General features: G+C 34.2%; 1 protein-coding gene across 1 annotated transcript in view; it reads left to right on the top strand.

Moving 5' to 3' along the window:
• Kiaa0825 (KIAA0825 ortholog) overlaps positions 1-20,486 on the top strand; it is a 360,888-nt gene that overhangs the window by 41,867 nt on the left and 298,535 nt on the right. The window contains exons 3-4 of the mRNA XM_010637195.3: positions 4,354-4,522; positions 7,538-8,207. Coding sequence (XP_010635497.1) covers positions 4,354-4,522; positions 7,538-8,207 — 839 coding nt within the window. The remainder of the gene's footprint in view (positions 1-4,353; positions 4,523-7,537; positions 8,208-20,486) is intronic.

The following is a 20,486-nucleotide window of genomic DNA, read 5'->3' on the forward strand; positions in this document are numbered from 1 at the left end:
ATATATATATATATTTCTAAGCCTGTTAGCTTTACTTACTCTACACCAAGAAAAAAGAATAAGGTAATAAAGAAAAGTGGTTTGAGGATATCCTAAAGAATAGTGTTAACATTATCTTTCCATGAGAACTAAGGAAAGGGAGGCACATGTCTGTTTTGAAACTATTACAACATCTAAAGTATGAATAAGACTGTTATACTGAAAATTCAGGCCTGCCTAGTGGTGACACACACCTGTAATCCCCGCACTCGGGAGGCTGAGGCAGGAGGATCGCTGTGAGTTCGAGACGAGCCTGCCTTACAGAGTGAGTTCCGGATCAGCCTCAACTACATAGTGAGACCCTGTCTCAAAAAAATAGAAAATTCAGCCCCCATTGTAGTTCAAGCCAATAGTTGAATCATTTTTTCTCAGAGATGATCATAGTTGATGGGTCAGTGAGAAGTCAGCCTCACTTCTGAAGTAAAAATTGCAGACCTGGCCCAGCTTTGAAGGGAAGAACAAGATGTGGCCATAAAAATACATTGATGTTTTTATTATTCAAGTAAAAACAGTTTTGAGGTGAGACAGCAGTGAGGTTAGATGATCAGTACTGCATTCTGATGGGTCCGCTGTGAGTGAATTTTAGGTACAGTGAGTCTAAAAATTGTTTTGAAGTGTCAGTGTCTTTGCATATAATCTTTTCTTATAGGAGGATAAGCCACATCTACTCTTCCCACAGGTACATTTAGAGGTTGCCTCGTGAGTACTCCCTTGGTGTCTCGTATGCACCTCTTATCAAATCATCCAATATTGTAGTTGCTTATTTACAGCTCTCTCTCACTAGACAGAATTCTTTAGGGGTGGGATGGTGTGTATTCATGTTTGGATCCCCAGTAGGATATATCAGAGTGCCTACCACATATTCAGCATTCATTTAGTGCTTATCAAATTTAATGCCTGTCCCATAAGCAGCTTTTACAGTCCAAAAATCTAGGAGTGGTGTTGAATGAGAAAATTGCTATAGATATTCTTTTAAAAAGCACACTCCATATTACATTTTAAAATGGATTATAAATGACTTATACACAGCCTGTTGGAAATGTCCCACTTGTACACATCATTGACTTAGATAATTCGGAGTCATTATAATTAAAGCACACGGGGGTACAAATTTATTAAGCAGCGTGGAGACTTAGGAAGAAGCACAGAGCACTATGATAAATACACATGTTCTCAATGTCCAGTTTAAGGAATAAAGTACTCCAGGTCCTGCCAAAGCTGTGTCCCTCTCCTAAAACTTATTACACTCTCACGTACTCCTACAAGAGGGGGAAGTTGGACTCTGCATTTCCTCACACTTTTACTACCTGTGTGGTGATCTTTAGCAAAATGTGTCATTATATAGAATATCTTCAAATTATTATATGAATAACATCATAGTGTATATATCCCCGTGGATTTCATTTCTCAGCATTGTGTTTGTTAGATTCTCCACGTTGATAAGTTTCTACTTTATTTTTATGGTTCTGTTCCATTGAGTGAGCTATTGAACCATTTAATCATTTTTAAATTGCTGGACATTAAAACAATTTCCAGTGATGTTAATATTACAAACAAAGCTAAGAAGATGCTTTTAAATGTCCTCACTAAACTCAGTTAATGTTAGTAAACTTGAGAATTTAAACTATTTAGAAAAGAGAATCTGCTACTATTTTTAGACTCTTTAAATTTTGCCCTAAAGTTTGGGACCTAACAATAAACGTGCTAATTAATTTTTTGTTTGTTGAATTAGCTAAGTTATTCTCTCATGACTGACCTTGCTTCTAAAGAAAATTTGAAGCAATTTCCAGTTAAATAGGAAATGCTGAAACCAAAATAAAGACAAGTGCTCTGGAATTTCAGAAAACCTCCACTAGAAATTTGTATCATCTAAGCCTAATAATATATAGACTTCCTTCTACCCTAGATTATATCCCTGATAGCAATATTACTACACATATTTGAAAGTATTTGGAATGTAACATTTGAAAATAATTGTACCTTTTAAATATTGAAAGTTAACTTTTAATTTAATTTTAACCTGATTAAAGAAAATAAATTGGTAGTCCATGTATGTAGCTAACATCCACTTTAAATTTTGAAAAGTTTTATTTTATATAACAATTGGATAAGAACTTGCCAGACTTCAGAAGATTTAAGTTTTTAGATAAGATATATAGATACTGGTGAATGGCAGGTTGACAAGATATTGAGCCAATTAAAAAAAAAAATCCATTTGCCAACAATGGGTTCTGATATTTTAAAATTTGCAACAGTGATTTTAAAAACAAGTGGAAGTGCCTTAAATTATATTAAAAAGGGAAGTCTCTTGAAATGTGACTGCTTAATCCTTTCACCAGCATTTGGACAAATTACTAAAATATCTAGCCCTCTGAAGGATTTAGCCTATTCATGAACTATAGTTATTGGCCTCTCCCCAGATTCAGATGTTAAGAGATTAGCCTAAAAGCCGAGTTCTGATTGAAGCAGATTTGGGTAGCCTTTCTGCTGATCCTCTCCAGTTCCCTTTGCTGTAATCTGCTAGGTTTCATGGAACGAGATGCGTGAGGACGGTATAATAAAAACCTTTGATAAGACGTCCCCAGAGTCAAGGTGAGCATCGTGTTTCTCAGTCCATGAAGTGTTCACGTAAGTTAGGAAACCTCCTGCCAGTCTCTTGTCAGACTCAGAACCAGTGTTCCAGAATAGGACTGTCCGTTGGGACATTCATTGGCTTGTGGCCAAAGGAGGTATTTTTTTTTTCTTTTAAGTTCCTTGTTTTCCTGAAAAGGCACTTTGATTCTCAGAATTTATTTTTTTCAAGGTAATTTAATTTGAATTCTCTCATACTCCAAAGTCTCCCAAAAAGCTTTACTCTAACTTTTATATTGTGTTTTTTATAGTCAACCCACACCTGAGGAATTTTTCATATAGCATCAATTTTAGTAATCAGAGCATGGTTTCTAAAACCCACATGGTTCTAGCATATGGAACCTATATTTAACAGCAATCATAGTTTCAAAACAGTCACTTTCCCTTCTGAGTACAAATATTCTTCGGAACTATTAAGAGACAATGGCATAAGTGTCAGTTCTGGGTGAGGAGGGGATTCAGTGTCAAAGGAATTTGAAGTTTTCGCAGCTTGCTGTAGTTTGGTGTGCTGCCATCAGGTGGTGGGGATACGTTACATCCCATGGCTCTGCAGCTGGCACTCTGCCAAGGTCAGGACTTCGCCCTGCGAAGACCGAGAATCGTGAATGCACAGAATCACACATAGAAATTGGAATAGCATAGTACATCTGTTATTTTACCAGAGCTAAATATCCTTTGAATGGAATCTTTTAAACAGAAGCATAAGATTCACCTGGATGTTTTTTCTCTTCATCTTTTTTGTGAAGTCCTTTCATCTTTTTCCTCATAAACACTTAAGGAAATATAGAAAAGTGAAATAAAAACCTATTTAATTGCATCACCTAAATGTAACTGTCATTGTTAACCTTTTGCTTCATTTCCTTCCAGTCTTATTTTCTTTCTTTTTAGGTATATGCAATTTTTAGTGTATATTTCTCTTGTGGAATGGAGGTGGGTGGCAACAAAAGGTATATACCATTTAACTGTAGTAACATTCTACATTCTTTATGAAGCTTTTAAAATTAAAATTACAAGCTCTTTGTAACTGCTTCTGGACTGTTTTTTGGTAGTAGTGGGAATTGAACACACAGCCTCACGGATGAATATCCACAGCTCTTTTTAAAATTATTTATTTTAAGACAGGGTCTTCTTTACGTCACCAAAGTTGCCTAGGGAGAGCTTGGACTTGGGGTTCTCTTGCCTCAGCCTCATAGAGTGCTGGGATTATAGGTGTGCACCACTGTGCGTGGCTGACTTCTTAATATTCTGTCAATTTAAGTTTTCCATGATTTGTATTACCATACATCTGTTAGCACATAGTATTATTACTGACTTTTATTGTCTTTGGGACTAGTCTTTTTCTCCCTGCCATCCACTGCCTGTCAGAAGAGGCATTATTGCTTTGTGTTTATACTTGGTATTTGTTTTAACACAAAAGAATTTCTAGGTGATCTTTAACTGCAATTTTATAGATTTTATAATTTCTTTCACATTTTCCTGCTAGAAAATGTAAACTCTAGGTTTTCATCTAGGAATGAAAATGCGTAATCCCTTTGTTATTATTTTTGTATCATGTGAATATTTTATAAATTTTGTAAATGATACACAAGATAGGCTGGATGCACATTTCAGGCCCTATTTTGTTGTGAGATAGAACTATTGTCTACTTCCTACCAGAATAATTATATCTTTTCTTTTATATAGCATCAAGCATTGCATTAAAGAAATACAGAAAGAAGCTAACAAACAGTGTCCAGATGTGCAGCTGCAAACAGAAACCGACTGCTTCGAATGGCTGATTCATAGTAGTTACAGTACGTCTAAGTCACCTTCCATTCCCCATGGAGATTTGATGAAATTCCTCAAAACAATGGTAAAACATTTTTTTTGTTTTTGGTTTCATACTGGAAGTGAACAGGAACTACAGTTCATTCAATTTCTATATGTAAATATTTATTTTAGTGATAATAGTGGCCTGCCTTATCTAGGGGGGTGTATAGGTTTATTTTGTTTTGTTTCTGTATCCCCAGAAGAATCCTGTGAACCATTTTAAAAAATTCTTTACTATGGTTTTTAATCAATAGAGTGAAATTTTACATAACTGGAGGCTAAATATTACAATTCCTCGGTGATTTATGATGTGATATGTAGCATGTCAATACCACACAATAAGTTAATGTACACAGAAGTTGTCTTCCAGAGTTTATATTTTTATATGTAAATGTTCCTTCACAACTCCTAAGTTGCTCTATGCTCAGTATTATACTTAATAAGATTCCCACCGATTGCATCTGTTGAGTGGCTTTATCTCTGATTTACTACATTCCCAACTTGCAGTCATACCTAATTCTTTTAAATCAAGGCAGAAGTTTGCACAAGATCACTTAAGTATTGGAGCATTATTATATTGGTCTGTCTTTGACATCAGCCATCCTCTAGATTAGAAAAGTTTCTGAACTCTCTAACAAGAACAGTTATTTTATTACACCTACATCTACAACCGTGGTAACTGACAAGAACAGATTCCCAGAGGAAGAGCACAATGTTAGAAAGTAGTATGTCTGTAGTCATGGTTTTAATTTAATTTAGGGGGGAAAAGGCACTGTTTTTGTATAAACATCAAACATCAACTCAGGCAGATGTGGAAAATATCTTGAGGTTGTAGATGGCTTAGGATGACAGAATCAAATGAAAATAGTTTATGCCTGTTGTTATTATTACAGATGTCTCTTTAATGTGTACAAAGTAAAAAAAGGAAGAGAAAGGAAGACTGTGCCCTGAAGCCTTAATCTTTTAAGAAAATCCCACTCTTACCCATTATCTCTTGAAGATAGAGCCTTGAAGAATAAATATGGATATAGTTATTCCTTTAATTTCTATTAAGAGCCTTGTGTATTGAATTTCATTAATATTGATGTAATAATGCTTTCTCATTTAATTAAAAGCAAAAGCTTTTAATTATCTTTTAATCTGTCACACATAAGTCGTTCTCTATTCACTGCAGGGCAAAGGCCGCCTTAGTTTTGTTCAAACTCATTAGACTGATAGGCTCGTGCCAGACCTAGGTTTTTCCTCTTTTACATAATTGATCATGTTATTTTGAGGAAGGAATCACATTATTAAAACAGACCCAGATTAAAATGACCTTATCAAGTTTCTATGTGCTAAAAGTGTCAATCCTGATGGTATTTTTCATATATCTTTTTTCACAGAAAATTCGTATTAATTATCTATTTAAATAAGAAATAGGTTCACATGATGGCAATTATACTGAAGTTATTTTCAAAATGTAAGCAATCTTACAAAACACATGCTTTAAAGTTATATAATTATTCTTCTTTGTTTGACCAAATATTTACAGTTATTAACTGGCTTAAAGACAGACACATTTGAGGTACTAATACGATCATTTGCCTTAATTCTTAATTCTTATATGACATAAATATGCCCTCATATCTAAAGACATTTGCTCTCCAGAGGCGTCAGAAGAAGTAAATATCAAGAGAGGATAGAGAAAGAAGTGACTGAAACGTCCCATGCACTGTATGTTCTCTTGAGTGTAGTAGACAGAATGCAGATGATGAGTGATTCCAGGGATCTATTCTTGGTTCTGTGCCTTCTTATAGGTGACGTTTGGAAAGTTACCTAGGCATTCATATTAGTATCCTTATCTGTGAAGTGAGTTTTTAAAAACATCTGTGCCACAGTTTTCATATGAATAAACCAGAGCATCGGTGTGGGAAATGCCCTTTATATAATAAAAAAATAAACATTGAATATAATTATTACAGGTAGAACTTTGAAGTTGGCATTGCAATGTTTAGCATGACTGAAAGCAAATTCTAAGAATGTGTCTAGAAGTTATTCATAATTCTGAATCACCCATAATACCTGTGGTATCTGTTTATCAATAAGAAGTTTTAAAGCTTGCCCAGTTTTTATATGCCACTTCAGCCTTGCTTCCTCTTGTAATCAGCTTTTTTCTACTGAAAGAATAGAAACTAATTTCACTATTAGCTGAAGTAGATATAATTGGGGAAGTCAGCGTGTAAAGAGAATGTATGTGTGTAATTCAGTCTAAGAAGAAAGTAATATTTTGTCCATTTATTATTCAGAATTATGCACACCATTGTTTTCTATCAGCTCAGAAATTATAAAAGAGTAATTTCATATCATCTTTTTGGGAGCAATTCTGAGAATATCTTTATCCCATTTTGAGTTAGTTATTTCTTAAAAGAGAACTGATATATTCTCAGATTAATTTTCAAAGTAAAATCTTTCTTAATGTGGTTCTAAGGAATTTAAATGCAAGTTGAAGTCATTCATTGTATTAAATTTTATTTCTCAGGATGGTAACTATTAATAACTCCTAGGCACACACTATTTTTAAAGATCTCCACTCTGTTCTAGAATGATTTTAAGTATTGCATGTTCATTTGGGGTTTTATAATAATAAGTGTACTCATTCAGGCATGAAAATTATCTACCAAGAATTAATTAGGGGCATGATCTTGAATTTATTTTGTCTTAGAGCACATTTCAATCAATGCTTCACTATAGATTTTTTATTTAGAACTTTTGAGCTTCAGCTTTCACACATCGCGAGTTATATCAGAGGTGTAACAATAAAAGCTAAAAACTATATGTCTAGAACTCCATTGATAGCCAGCTGGGCTTTTACCGCGTTTAACAGACCATAAAAGCTATCATTCCAAATGGTCTTCATTGATTAAATTCCAAAGGCAAAGACAAAAAAATCTTAAAGGGCATCAGAGTATTGATTCTAAAGTGATATAAATTATTATAAAATCGTATATGTCTGTAGAGTCATTTTTCTTTTTGTATTTAGATGTAATGCATTCCTTATGTGATCATTTACTTTTACCAGGATGATGTATTGAAGAATGAACAAAATCAAGAAGAAATGATACTGGGTTTACTTTGGGACCTGTCCTGCAAGAGCAGCATTTCATTACCATCAACTTTAAGTGAAACATCTTTTCATTTCCTGCCTGGGACTTCTCTTCATTCTGTTGAAGATCATTCCCCAGTGGATGTAAAGTCTATATGGGATGATATAAGACTGCATCTTCGATGCTTCTTAGTGAACAGATTACAAAGCCTCAATGAAATAAACAGTTCACAGCAAAGAATTGTATTGAAAAATCAGTGCATACAACAATTCTTATTTCTCTATCCAGAATCAGAAGTTATCATCAAGTACCAAAACATACAGAATAAAATGTTGGCTAAACTTCTGCAGGACAATTTTCCTTCTTACAGCAGAGATTCAAATTTAGATATAATAGCTCATGGATACCAAAGTGCAATGCTTAAGTTATATTCAATGATAAAAGAGGATTTTAGCACACTGTGTGAAATTTTAGCTCCATCTTCAACAGTGAAATTCATTAAAGAAACTTACTTGGATACAGTTACAGAAGAAATGGGAAAATTTCTTGAGAACTTTTGTGAGCTGCAGTTCAAAGAAAATGCTGCCCATGTGGTTAAAACAAGCAAGAGTTCCAGCAAGCACAGAGGAGCAGTGCATGCCTTGGGTTAGTGACATTTACCTTTTCGGTTTGGTTTAACTTAAACCTTTATATATCTTTAATTGAGGTGGGGTTGCTTATTTGTTTTGGTTTAGTTGGATTTTTGGTTTTTCTTTGGTTAAATCTCATTGCAAACTTGGAAATAAATCAAAAAATAAATGTAATTTTGCAGTATACATTTCTCTTTTATGCATTATTGCTTCTTACATAAGTGTAGTCAGAGAAGTGTTTTCTCTTCTATTACATTGTTAATGATACTGAAAATGTAAGCCAAAAGTTTTGCACATAAGAGTGTCATTTCTCTTGATTGCATGCAACAAAGACTGAGTATTGGGTGAAACTGTATATAAATATATACAGTTTTATGTATAACATAAAAGCTTAATTTTTAATCCATTGTATCTTCTGCAGCCAAAGCAGCATTAGGTAAAAGAAGACTTGCTGAAAATGTGTTGAATTTTGCATTAATTAAAAAATCTTACAACACTTTACTCAGCCAGTTCTTCTAAAAGAGTAATTATTAAATATTAATTATAAAATTCTATATTTTAATTTTATAAAAGGTATAGCATTTATGCTTTGCCTAATTTTAAAAGTTTCTCTAATTCTTCAGTAAGAATATATTAAATTAAAAGAAAAAAGGAAGAAATTATTGTGCTACAATAAACTTTTTGTTTATGGTTTTAATTTTCCACCAGTGGACAGAAATCAAGGTAAAATGTAATTGTTCTAAAATTATTAATCATGAATCTCTGAGGTATATCTCTAACTAGATTCATAAACTACATTATTTAAGTATTTGAAAATTATCATTAAATTGTTAGGGATCTTTGTATTTATAACCTTGTTAATTATTTCTATATTTCACTATATTTTTACTTATCTTCATGATTTAAATGACAGGAGACTAAGTTAACATTGATATATAAACTTTTATATACATCAATATTTTTTCTTAAATTTTTATTTTCTTCTGAAAGCTGGATGACATTGCAGAACGGACACCTAACAACTTAGGTTGTGGCAAAATCCAAAATTGGTTAATTTAGCAACATTGCAATTTGTTCAAAGCTATTATATTTTCATTTGTTAACACAAATTCTCACATGTATTTCATGAGTGCACTTATTTTTTACAAGTTTTATATTCTTTCACAGAAATTTCCTCTCTACTTATACACTATTTCCGTTGTGAATATTTTTTGTATGCTAAATATAGCTTTTAGCTAAAGAAAAGATCCATGTGGTTGAAAATATGTGTAAATTGGAGTGGCGTCTTTAGGACTGATACTGAGGTATTTTCCTGTTTCCGAGAGAAAAGTGGGCGAGTCTACTTTTATACTAAAATTGGAACTAGGAGTGGGATTTCATAAGCAGAATCAAGATTCAAATGTAGTACTTTATGTGCATTACCTATATTCTCAACCACCATGCTGTCATCCATTGTTTCAAAGTGCAGATGAAATGTTTTGTTACCCATAGAAGAAATTTCAAACAGCAATATTCAGGTGGACTACCTGAAAATCAACTCAGCTTTAAATAAATTTTGCCTTATTTACCAGCTACCGTCATTTAGCAGCTATAATGTTCACGATTCTAAGCTAGACAAAGAATTAGAAAGAAAACTAATTGAGTCTTTGCTGCTTTATGAGAAATGCCAGAGTAACTGGAAAGATCAGCCAATTTTTACCCAGTTACCAAATTTTCTTTATTAAAGAAATGCAGCTTCGAAATGAGCAGCAATAATTTATATTTTTACTTGAATGAAATATATTATCTTTCATATACATCTATATCTTTATGCTTACCAAGGCTTTGATATTTTGCCTGAGATCTGCAGAAAGGATCTTCCTTAAATACCAGCTGACTGCTGACATCTATTACTTCAGAAAGTGATATGCAGTCTTATACTTAATTCCTCTAACCACCAAACAAGGTAGATACCATTATTATCTCCATTATGCAGTGAAGTAACTAAGACATACAGGTTTTAACTAATTTGCTCAAGGCCAGAGAATGAAGTCAAGATTCAAATTCGTGTCTGTCTGACTACAGAGCCCTTGCTCTATGACTTTGCTCTGTTAATTAAGACTCAGAATGGAAATAGCACATCTCATTTGGAAACCCTTTTCTGAATCCTCTCTGTGTTGTTGTCATGTCACTCTTCTCCACGCCACCTTTGCTCTTCTCATTTGAATGCTACAGGTCCCAACTTAAATGTATTTTTGTTTATAGAGTAATTCCTTCATACTTATCTGTTGATATGTCCTAAACAGTATTTATCTGCCTCCTGTGGCCCTAATAAGCTAATGTCCTGTCTGTTTCTGCATATGCCTACTATGTTCTTGATGAGGTAATACAATATGGACCTACAGAATCTTTAATTGACTCTGGTTTTGTATTTAAATTGAGAATTGATCGCTCTTTTTTGAATGATCTATAAATTATCTATATTACTTGAGCATAAAAGTGACTACTGCTTGTTGTTATGCATAAGATTTTGTAAGACTATATATGTAAGTTCATTTAATCTCCTGAATTCTTTTTCACATTTGTTTATACTTTTTATATGGGAAAACTGAGACTCAGATAAGTAAATATTTCCTAAGGCCACACAGCTAATAAGGCAAAGAGAGGAATTTCCTCTGTTTGCAATTATTTGGTATATTATCTTTTTTTCCCCCACCCAGTGCTAAGGATTAAATTCAGAGCCTCACACATGCTAGGCAAGTGTTCTACTGCTAAGCTACATCCTTAGGCCTGGGATATCATCTCGACATGTCTCAAAACTGTGTGTCAAAAGCACTGCAAGATACAATGATAATTAGAATTAAAAATAACTTACAGAACACTTTCTCTTTTTTGATTTTCATACTCCTGTATTGTTTATAGTACTCATTAAATGTTTTTTCTTTTTATTGACAGTGATTCATACCTGACATAATTTGCTGGTTCTGGTCACCTAAGGAACTAATTTGATGTGTTTTTTATGCTATGGTGTGCCTTGCTGCGTTATCCCATCCCATCCTGTCCTGCCCTGCCCTGCCCTTTGCTACTGTTACAGAGCAGGAGGAGCCCCTTGCAAGGCTCTTTTCTTCATCCCATTGTGCCCTTTGTACTCTAGATGCAGGAGGAAAGAATCCACAAGAACTCTGAGAACAATTATACTTATTATTTTTAATCTTGCACTAGTAGAAGACAGAATTTTAAGTAATACAAAATAGAAAATGGAGTAAAAAATGAGAAAGTATGGCCTATTCAGTTATTATTAATTCCTGTTTAGTTATTGTTTTATATTTCTTAGGTTTTTTTGAGATAGAATTTTGCTACGCACTTCAGGCTTACCTTGAACTTGCAGCAGCAATCCTCCTGCCTCAACCTCCCAAGTGCTCGGATCATAGACATGCACCATCATGTTCAGCTAATCATCATTTCCTTTAAAACAATAGTATAGTTTCAGGTTTTGGGTGGGTTTTGCTTGTCTTGTTGATTGTAAGTCATGTTTTGGCTCTGAGTGCCTCACTGCCATAGCCCCTTGCTCTGTGACCTTAGGTAACTCATTTAACCTCTCTGAATCTTTCTATTGAAAAAAATGAAAGGCTTACATGTGATAATATCTAAAGATCCTTTGAAGTCTAAACTTTTTCTGACTCTGTACATGACCACAAAGTTTAGGTCCGTAATTTGACCTTGGAAACTGCCACCACATGTACTCTCTGTACTGACACACATGTATTAATTGGCAAAGAATGTGGCTTTGTGTGCCCCCATAGAAGGTACAACAAAAGCGTCCTTTAGATCTCTTATCTGTGTTGTTTCCCTCTCCCAAGGGAAACTTGGATATAATAATATGAAACTGCTCATCTCCTGTGGTTGCATATTTTATAAGGATTGTTGGAGGGTAGGGAGGCAGTGGGAGATTAAATAAGAACAGGAAGTGGAGTTTGTCCTTGCAGCTTACATCTGAAGCTATTCTCAATAATTCTTTTTTTTTTGCCTTTGTCTTTGATCAACTAACCAAGATTTTTAGTTTTTCAATTTTTATTCTTATAAGAACATTTTTAAACATGATTAAAATTATGATCACAGACAGCAATTAGAAATGCAGCTATTATGTATTGTTGATTGCAAAGAAATCCATATGCCTGTTCATGGCATGTATTTCAATCAGGCCAGGTAGGGATTTAGTCCTGACTTGTATTTGTCCAGTGAAGAACCAGCTCATTTCTACAAGGCCATAGACAGCAGGCAAGGCAATGCTTGTTTCCAAAAGCATCTCTGCATCCACATGAGTCCCTTGATAGATAAATGCAAAATGAAAGCCTCCATGTTAGGCTTTGTAAATCATGGAGGAGTGCTTCTGTCCTACAAGACTATAGGTAAGAATTTCACAAACCGTGTACGGTGTATGTTAACCTCTTGTAAATTTAGTGTGTTTTTTTAGAGTGTAAAGAGATTCTAAAGTAGTATTTTGGGTTTTGACAGGATTGACCATTAAGGCTTCCTGTCTTCTGGTTCTGTGTTTACATGGAGTGCCTGTGCCTCCATCTTCTGTGATAGCCAAGGACAGCCATGTCATTGGCAGGGAAAAGAGACCCTTCTGACCCTTTCCTGGGCCGGGAGGGCTTTCACCAGTCATTGATTCCCTTCTGTACACTTGATCTCTCCTCATTAATGTCCTCAAAGTGATCTAGTAGGGTAAGAGTAAAGACTAGAACTATTTATTTCAGTTCCCTTAAAGGGGACAGGATAGGGCAATTTCATCATGGAGGTTAGGGTAGAGTTTTCTGTGTGCATGGTTATTCCCAGCCATTCTGATTCTTGAATTTTGATAAGGTACAGATAGCTTAGAATTTATTTTGCAGAAAGTAGTTAAATAAAGTATATCTTTTGCAAGGAAATGTTACTCAGAACAAAAATTCAACTTTTTAAAGTTACTGTTTTCCTATGATCACCTCTGTTTTTCTACATATCAGTTTTTGAATACATATATAAAGCCATTGGTCCAGTAGATACTGTATGTTAAGTGCTTTTAGTTTGCCATGCACCATGCTAAATATTTCATGCATGGGAATACCCTTTGACTTGCAACATTTCTGAAAAGTTGGGCCTGATCCCTATTTCATGGATACAGAAATGAGATTTGGTTATCTTGTTGAAAGTTCATGGCTAAACCTTAAAGGTACTCAAACCTGTTGAGACAAAGCCCATCCTCTTGCTGAATGCATTGGCTTGTAAGACAAAGAAACCTCTTAGAATTTAAAAAGTAATTTTCATATTAGCCACTTTTGAGATCTTAAATTTTGTGTTATACTTTTTAGAATTGTAACGCATTTATCTTTCTCTGTATAAAAGTAAGCTATGTTGAATTTTGGAACTGTGATACTAACACAGTATAAAGCCACATCATTGGATTTTCTGTTTGGAAAAAGATTTGGGGGAAGATGTAAAGCTTTCTTTACCTGTTAATACATAAAAAAGGCAGTAATAATGTTAATTTTTTGCTTGATAATTAAAAAGTATGTCCATGGAGAAATTTATTTTATACCTACAGATGTGAGTAAGCTGGTTACATTTAAACTTTAGGGCATAGGTAGCTAGAAGAGACCCAGTATCTGAAATAATTGAGATAATTGTTGCCAGGTTTGAGACATTTTACCCTTAATTAATAATATTACCATTAGCTAGTGCCATATTTTAAAAATACTTTCATACTTTTAATTTGCTGATTTGACTTCTCTTTGCTGAAGCACCACCTAGAAGCTGTACTCTGCTGCATCTTCTTTTATGGGTGAGCAAATGAAAGCATTTAGCTAATCAATCCAGTTTGCATTGGAATTAAGATCCAAGGCGAAATTTCTCCCCCTATTTTCAATGCATCCTAAGAAAACAAAAGGGCTGAATATAAGAAATGTTTCCCCTAAGTACTCGCTCATGTTTAGATTCCGTGTGTGTGTGTGTGTGTGTGTGTGTGTGTGTGTGTGTGTGGGCAGGGTGAGGGTCACATGCTCAGGTCGGTGTGTGGTAGCATGCGTATGTGTGAATCTTTACCTAAAACATTACTTTCTGCCGCAGGGACTTTAGTGATCCAGCTATTCACCATTAAATGTCCTGAGGCCCGTCAGACAGTGTTTTAAAGACAGAAGGACAGCAAAGATGAGAAGTATATTTGGTGACAGAGAAAGGTATACGTAATTAATTTCAGTACTCTTTTTCCTTCCATGTAATAAGAATTAGAAATCACTAAATTGTTCTGTTTTCTATCTGCTTCCTGGCTCCTTGGAACTCTTGTGTGTTCTTCTGAAGGGTAGAAAGACTCACTTGCCGTGTCCTCTAATTATGACATCCAGATATTAAGAAAAGAAGATGAAACTGATTCACTGTTATAATTGCTTCTAAGGGGTCAGTTTGAGATTTATATACCTTTATTAACCTTTTAATAACTTTTTAAAAAAAGAAACACTTTTGAAACAAAATACTGAGAGTTTTGTTTGTTTGTGTTTATTTTGGTGGTGGGATTTGAACCCAGGCCCTTGCATGTGCTAAGCCTGTGCTCTACCTGAGCTGCATTCTAACCCCTAGATATAGAGGTTTTAAAGACCTAATTTTTAGCCTTGAGAAAAGAAATGTTTAGTTAAAAAATATAAGTGACATTTTAAGAGCACAATGAGAATGATTGAAAAAAGTCATTGCAAAAAATTTTTGAAACAAAATTATTCTCAAAGTGGACAAATCTACCTTTCAGCCACTCTGCCTTGGGCAAAGAATGCGGGCGCATATGCACGAGGTAGTTGCTAGCCAGAAATTGCTGTTCTGTGCGAAGTAAGTTGAGAAGTCCTTATGCAGCCTTCCTAAAACTTTTCTGTCTTCTGCTTTACCCTGTTGAAATTGTCTGTCTATATTTTAATTTATGAGCATAACAAAGTAATGCTTATTTCACTTGTTTTATATAAAAATGTTCAGAAGTCACGAATCCCCAAATTTCTATTTACTATATGTTCATTTTTCCAGTGGACTATTACAAGTGTTAAATATTATTCAGGTTCTTGGAAATGTGATGTGTGTCTCTTGGGTATTATATTATTAATCAGTTATTGAGTATTCAACATATTTTTCTGGGGTTTTTCATTCATTAAGTTTCTTGGTATGGTACATTTTAGGTATACGATATACTGACATTTGTTATTGGGAATTTGTACCTTTACATAATGTATCTTTTTTCCAATATGTAAATATGTTTATTAAGCATACATAAAATTTTATCAATTTTAAAAATTTAATTTTATTGATGCATTTAATGTATACAATATAATGACATTAATTGTTGAAATTTGTGCCTTTACATAATCAATCTTGGTTCTTATTTTTCTTCCATTCCCCTGCCCTCTCTTTAAACCCTCCCTCCCTATCTACAAATAATTTTTTTCCATTATTTTTCATTTTCTCATATTAATTCCATTTATTTCTTGATTCTTATTTTTCCCTATTTTCCTGCCCTCCCTTAAACCTCTCCACAAAGACTTTGTTTCATTTTTTCTTTTTCTCATATTTTTTCCTTTCCCTTCTTTCCTTTCTTCTTTTTAAAAACAGGGTCTCATAGTTCACACTGGCCTTGAACTCATGATTCGGCTCCGGCTAGTCTCAAACTCAAAGCAAACCTCCTGTCTCAGCCTTCTTAGAGCTGGGATTATAGGAGTACACCACTACACCTGTATGGTACCCAGTATTTTTTAAAAAATAAATCTGAGTTTAAGAAGAAAAGCAAATAAACATTGATAAGATTATTTTTAAAATCAATTTTTTTAACCAGGAGACTGAATTTTCATGATCATTCTTGTACCATAACACTCTTTCTAATGAAAATCAACTTGGAATTTGTGCACTACAATATAACATTTTCATTGTAATTATTTTGGTATAAATATGAAAATCTTTGACCATCAGTTTTATATCTATAAAATCAAATACTTGGTATAAAACATCTGCAAAAATTAGTTGTCATATTTAACATCTCTACTTGCTTGTTTTACCTTACGAGATGTCTCAGTACAGCCAGGCTGCTATAACAGAATGGCGTGGATTTGGGGGCTTCCACAGTAAACATCTATTTCTCTCAGTGTCCAGGCTGGCGATTCCGGTCAAGGCTGCAGCTGCTCTGCTGTCTGCAGAGGGCTCACCTTCTGGCTCATAGATGGCCGTCTGTGCCTTCTCACGGCGGAAGGGCAGGGGTGCTTCCCGGGTTCTCTTCTATAAGGACACTAATCGTTTTCATAAGAGCCCAATCCTGATGACCTGATTAGAGCCCCTAAAGGCCCCATCTCCCAGAGCTATGTCCTTGGGGGTCAAGCAGAACTTCAACTGGGAATGGGGAGGAGCACACACATTCAGATTATAACGAGAAATCTCAATCTTTTACACATAGGAAATAATTGATTCTTTTTAGAAGCGGCCTTTTTTGAGTATGGATTGATCTCTGTGTAGAACTTTTTCTTTCTTTTGGGGTGGGTACTGAGGATTGAGCCTATGGCCTTGGCTGCATCCACAGTCCATTTTAAATTTTGAGTCAGATTTTAGCTAAATCTGAAATTGTCCAGGCTAGGCTTGAATTTGGGATTCTCCTGCCTCAGCCACCCAGAGTGCTGGGATTACAGGCATGCATCATCATGCCCAGTTTGTGCATAGGATTTTTTAAAGGAGAAACTACTTGAGAGATCAAGAGTTAAATCGCTTGTTCCTTCTTCTACTAAAAATGAAAGTGAAAAAATAAAACATAGTTTTGGGTAAAATATTCAAAAGTCATTATGGATTTCAGTCAGAAGTTATTTTTTTCTCTTGTTCTTAACATCAAATATCTATTTTTCTGCTTACATATATTGCTTCTAGTCTTATCAAAACACTCATAAGAACTTTGTAAGTGAAGATCTAAAATTATGCATGTAAGAAAATTGAGTTACTTAAAATGGGGATAGTGTGCAGGGCCAATCAAAAGTAAAACCTACCAGACTTTGCTTATTACAACATCTTTTCAACATTGAATAATTACAGATAGCCCTTGTCTATTATTTATAAAAGTATAGTTTACTGTATTATTAGTTTATTCTCTTTCATAACAGAACAATAGAAGAACCCAAGATAGCAAATAAATTTAAGTCAGAGATGAGAATCTAATACAGCCTTGGGAATTATATGATGTCAATGAAATATTAAAGACTGAATAATTTGAAGTTTTGGTATTAACCATTTTATAACTTAGACTAGCTGATTTTAGGAAAAAAATGGCATTAGATTGTTTATCCTCCTAGGTAGAAATTACTTGAAGTTTGAATTCATTGTTAGAATTTCCACCAGCAAAAGGTGCAGTGTAGTGTAATTATTGGAGTGGACACCCATGTTTGTGAAATAATCCTGAAAAGAAGAGAATTTATCTCCAAATTTTATGATAGTTATTGTCAGCAAAAGCTACATTGTAAAATGATTTTATAGTACCACCTTTTATCTTTTTTCCAAACAGTAGTACAGTCAATTATAATCAGCGTTGTTATTGTTCTTTTTGGTTAATGCAATAAAACACTAATCCTTCAGTCATTTGAAGAAGGTATGCTTTTCATGGGCATTTTTTCTTATAATTTTTCTTAGCTATCACAAAAGCTATAAATAAAGTTTAAAGTTATTGCATGTGGGACTAGATAGTGGCAACTCAATCCTGAAAAAAGAAATGGGAAGATGTAGCAACCACAGCCTCTTTAAGATTTAATAGTTAAAGTCAAATGTGAAATTAATGTGTAAAAGTGAGAAAAACTCTTGCCAGAATTTATAGACAAGGGATTACTGCACATATGTGAGTGACTGTCTCAGATGTTTCCGTGTTCCTGTGATTTAGAGACAACAAAAGGTAAGTGTAAGTCCTTTGTAGTTTTAGAAAAAGTACTTGTAAAGATTGCAGTTACAGAAAAGTACATATACTTTGACATTTATGTTTATATCTGAAAATAGAGTTACTGTATGTGAAGTTTAATGGAGGTAATTCAGCCATGAACCAGTGTGTTTGCTTTTAATATTTTGTTAAATTTCAGTTATGTGCCAAGATCTGTGGGACATAGAATGGGCACTGGAACTCAGAGAGGTGTTTAATAGCATGAAACGTGCCTTTAAGTTTGTATCCTTGCAGTTTTGTCTGCTGCCCTGAGAGTTCTGTGAGGTTCTGTCATCTTCAATCAGCAAAGAGTACATGTGATCCGTGTATCTGATAAACTTGTCAGTGCCCCCTTAAAGCAAGATTCCCCAACCTATTCAATCCCCCCCCGCTTCATTTCAAGTATCATCTTGATAAGACAGCGCTGTGTCACAGGCAGCTGTGTATAGCCGGCTCAGTCTACAACTAATTTGTGCAGGAAAAAATTAAATCAGGAGGTAAATTATTTCATGATTGCTCATTCCCAACAGAGTTGGGCATCATTCTGAAGAAAATATCAAATAATTGGTTTCAGGCCGTGTCAGACACATGCAATTCCCTTCTCTAATGGCTGTGTGTGGTAGCACCAGGCCTCAGGGGTCAGCAAGGAACTGGAAATAGCTTAGTGCCAGGCACAGCAACAGAGAGAGAGAGCACACAGGAAATGAAGTGGCAATAAGTGCAATCCATAGGGGAAATGTGCTTCACTTGGAGTTTAATATATCGGTTCAGAATCTGGCAGGAAGCCATGCAACAATTGTTTACCTTTTTGTCAGCATCTACATCTGTTCTGTTTTGTAAACAGCACTTAACTCTCAGTCGGTAAATGCTGGAATTAATAACAACTGTTAAGGGATTTCCTTACCCCCCTTCCTTTTTTTTTCATATTCTATAACAAATGCACACTACAAACAATGTTTGCCTTAGATTAACAAGGAACAGACATTAACAGGGTCAAAGGGATTTGGTTGGGGACATTTTATAGCTTCTTGGGTGTACAGTAATTATATCTGTGTGACCTGAATGTATTTTGTAACCTATCCAAATTAAATTGTTAAAAAATGCTAGCACACAGTAATGAAGATGAGTTTTTATAATTATCTTAAGTACTGTGTATAGAAAACTGCTGGCACTGTAATGCTTTAGTTCTGTGCAATATTGTGTATTACAGCTGCTATGCAGAAATATTAAGTTGCCTTTTGCAGCTTTAAGAAATTAGTGACTACATCCAGGAGTAATAATTATTTAAAACATGCTTTTAGTTTTAAAAAAAGACACGTACACACCATATTGAGACATAAAAATGGATTGCTTTGTGACTGGTGCCTATAAAACTAAGTATATCGCCAGTAAATGCAAAAGAAAGAATAACATTACTTTCAAGTCCACTGTCAGGAGAGACCAAGTAGATAAATGCTGTCATAAATGCAAGATTGCTATAATAGTTATGGAATCACTTAAAAGTAAATGTAACCAAGATCAGATACAATTTATGCATGCATTTCTCCTTGCCCTATTTTGGAGTTTTACTTCTTAAAATTTTCACATTCACAATTGCTAAGTTGTCTTTGTTTTTACTAAACTACTTTGTGTATGATTTAACACAAGCCTAATTCCGATTTCAGAATTTTATTTTATTATGTTTTATTTATGATAAGCATTAAGCTTAGTTTTTCTATCATTTTTCTCAAATGTGTGACTTTGTAAACCCTTTTTTGGGTTACCATAAGTCAGAAATAAAATTTGGAAATTTCATCCGGTCACTGAGTCAAGATTTACATTACCTCTGCATTTTCCTTAAATTTTATATGTCTAAGGGTTTGATGTAAATTTTTCATTTTTTTTTTGAATTTGGTGACTGAACCCAGAGCCTTGCCTATGCTCTAACCCTGAATTACTCCTCTACTCTTTATCAACCATTGTAACAATTATTTTCCTGTTTTATTTACTTAAATTATTTTGGCCAGTTTTTAAAAAATGTAGTCTGTCACTGTTTTGTAAAATAAATTTAATTAGAAATAAGATTTTGAGAATTTGAATAATTATCCTTTTACTTCGACCAAAACTAGAGTACTTTTACTTTGGCTTTATTTTGACTCTACACAATTTTAATTTATTTGGCTATCACTGTGCATGATATTAATTACTGTATGATAATGTGCATGCAACCACAAATTCTATGCACACTGAATTCATTATTATCATCCAAAGGGCCTAGATTTTTGTCTTTGATCACCATAAAAATCACAATGCAGGGGTTGGGAATTTAGCTCAGTGGCACAGTGCCTGCCTCAGAAGTGCTAGGTTCTGAGTTTGATCTCCAGCAAAATAAAT

The sequence above is a fragment of the Fukomys damarensis genome, unplaced genomic scaffold (assembly GCF_012274545.1).
Source record: "Fukomys damarensis isolate Sample0158 unplaced genomic scaffold, DMR_v1.0_HiC HiC_scaffold_3, whole genome shotgun sequence".
Taxonomy (NCBI): domain Eukaryota; kingdom Metazoa; phylum Chordata; class Mammalia; order Rodentia; family Bathyergidae; genus Fukomys; species Fukomys damarensis.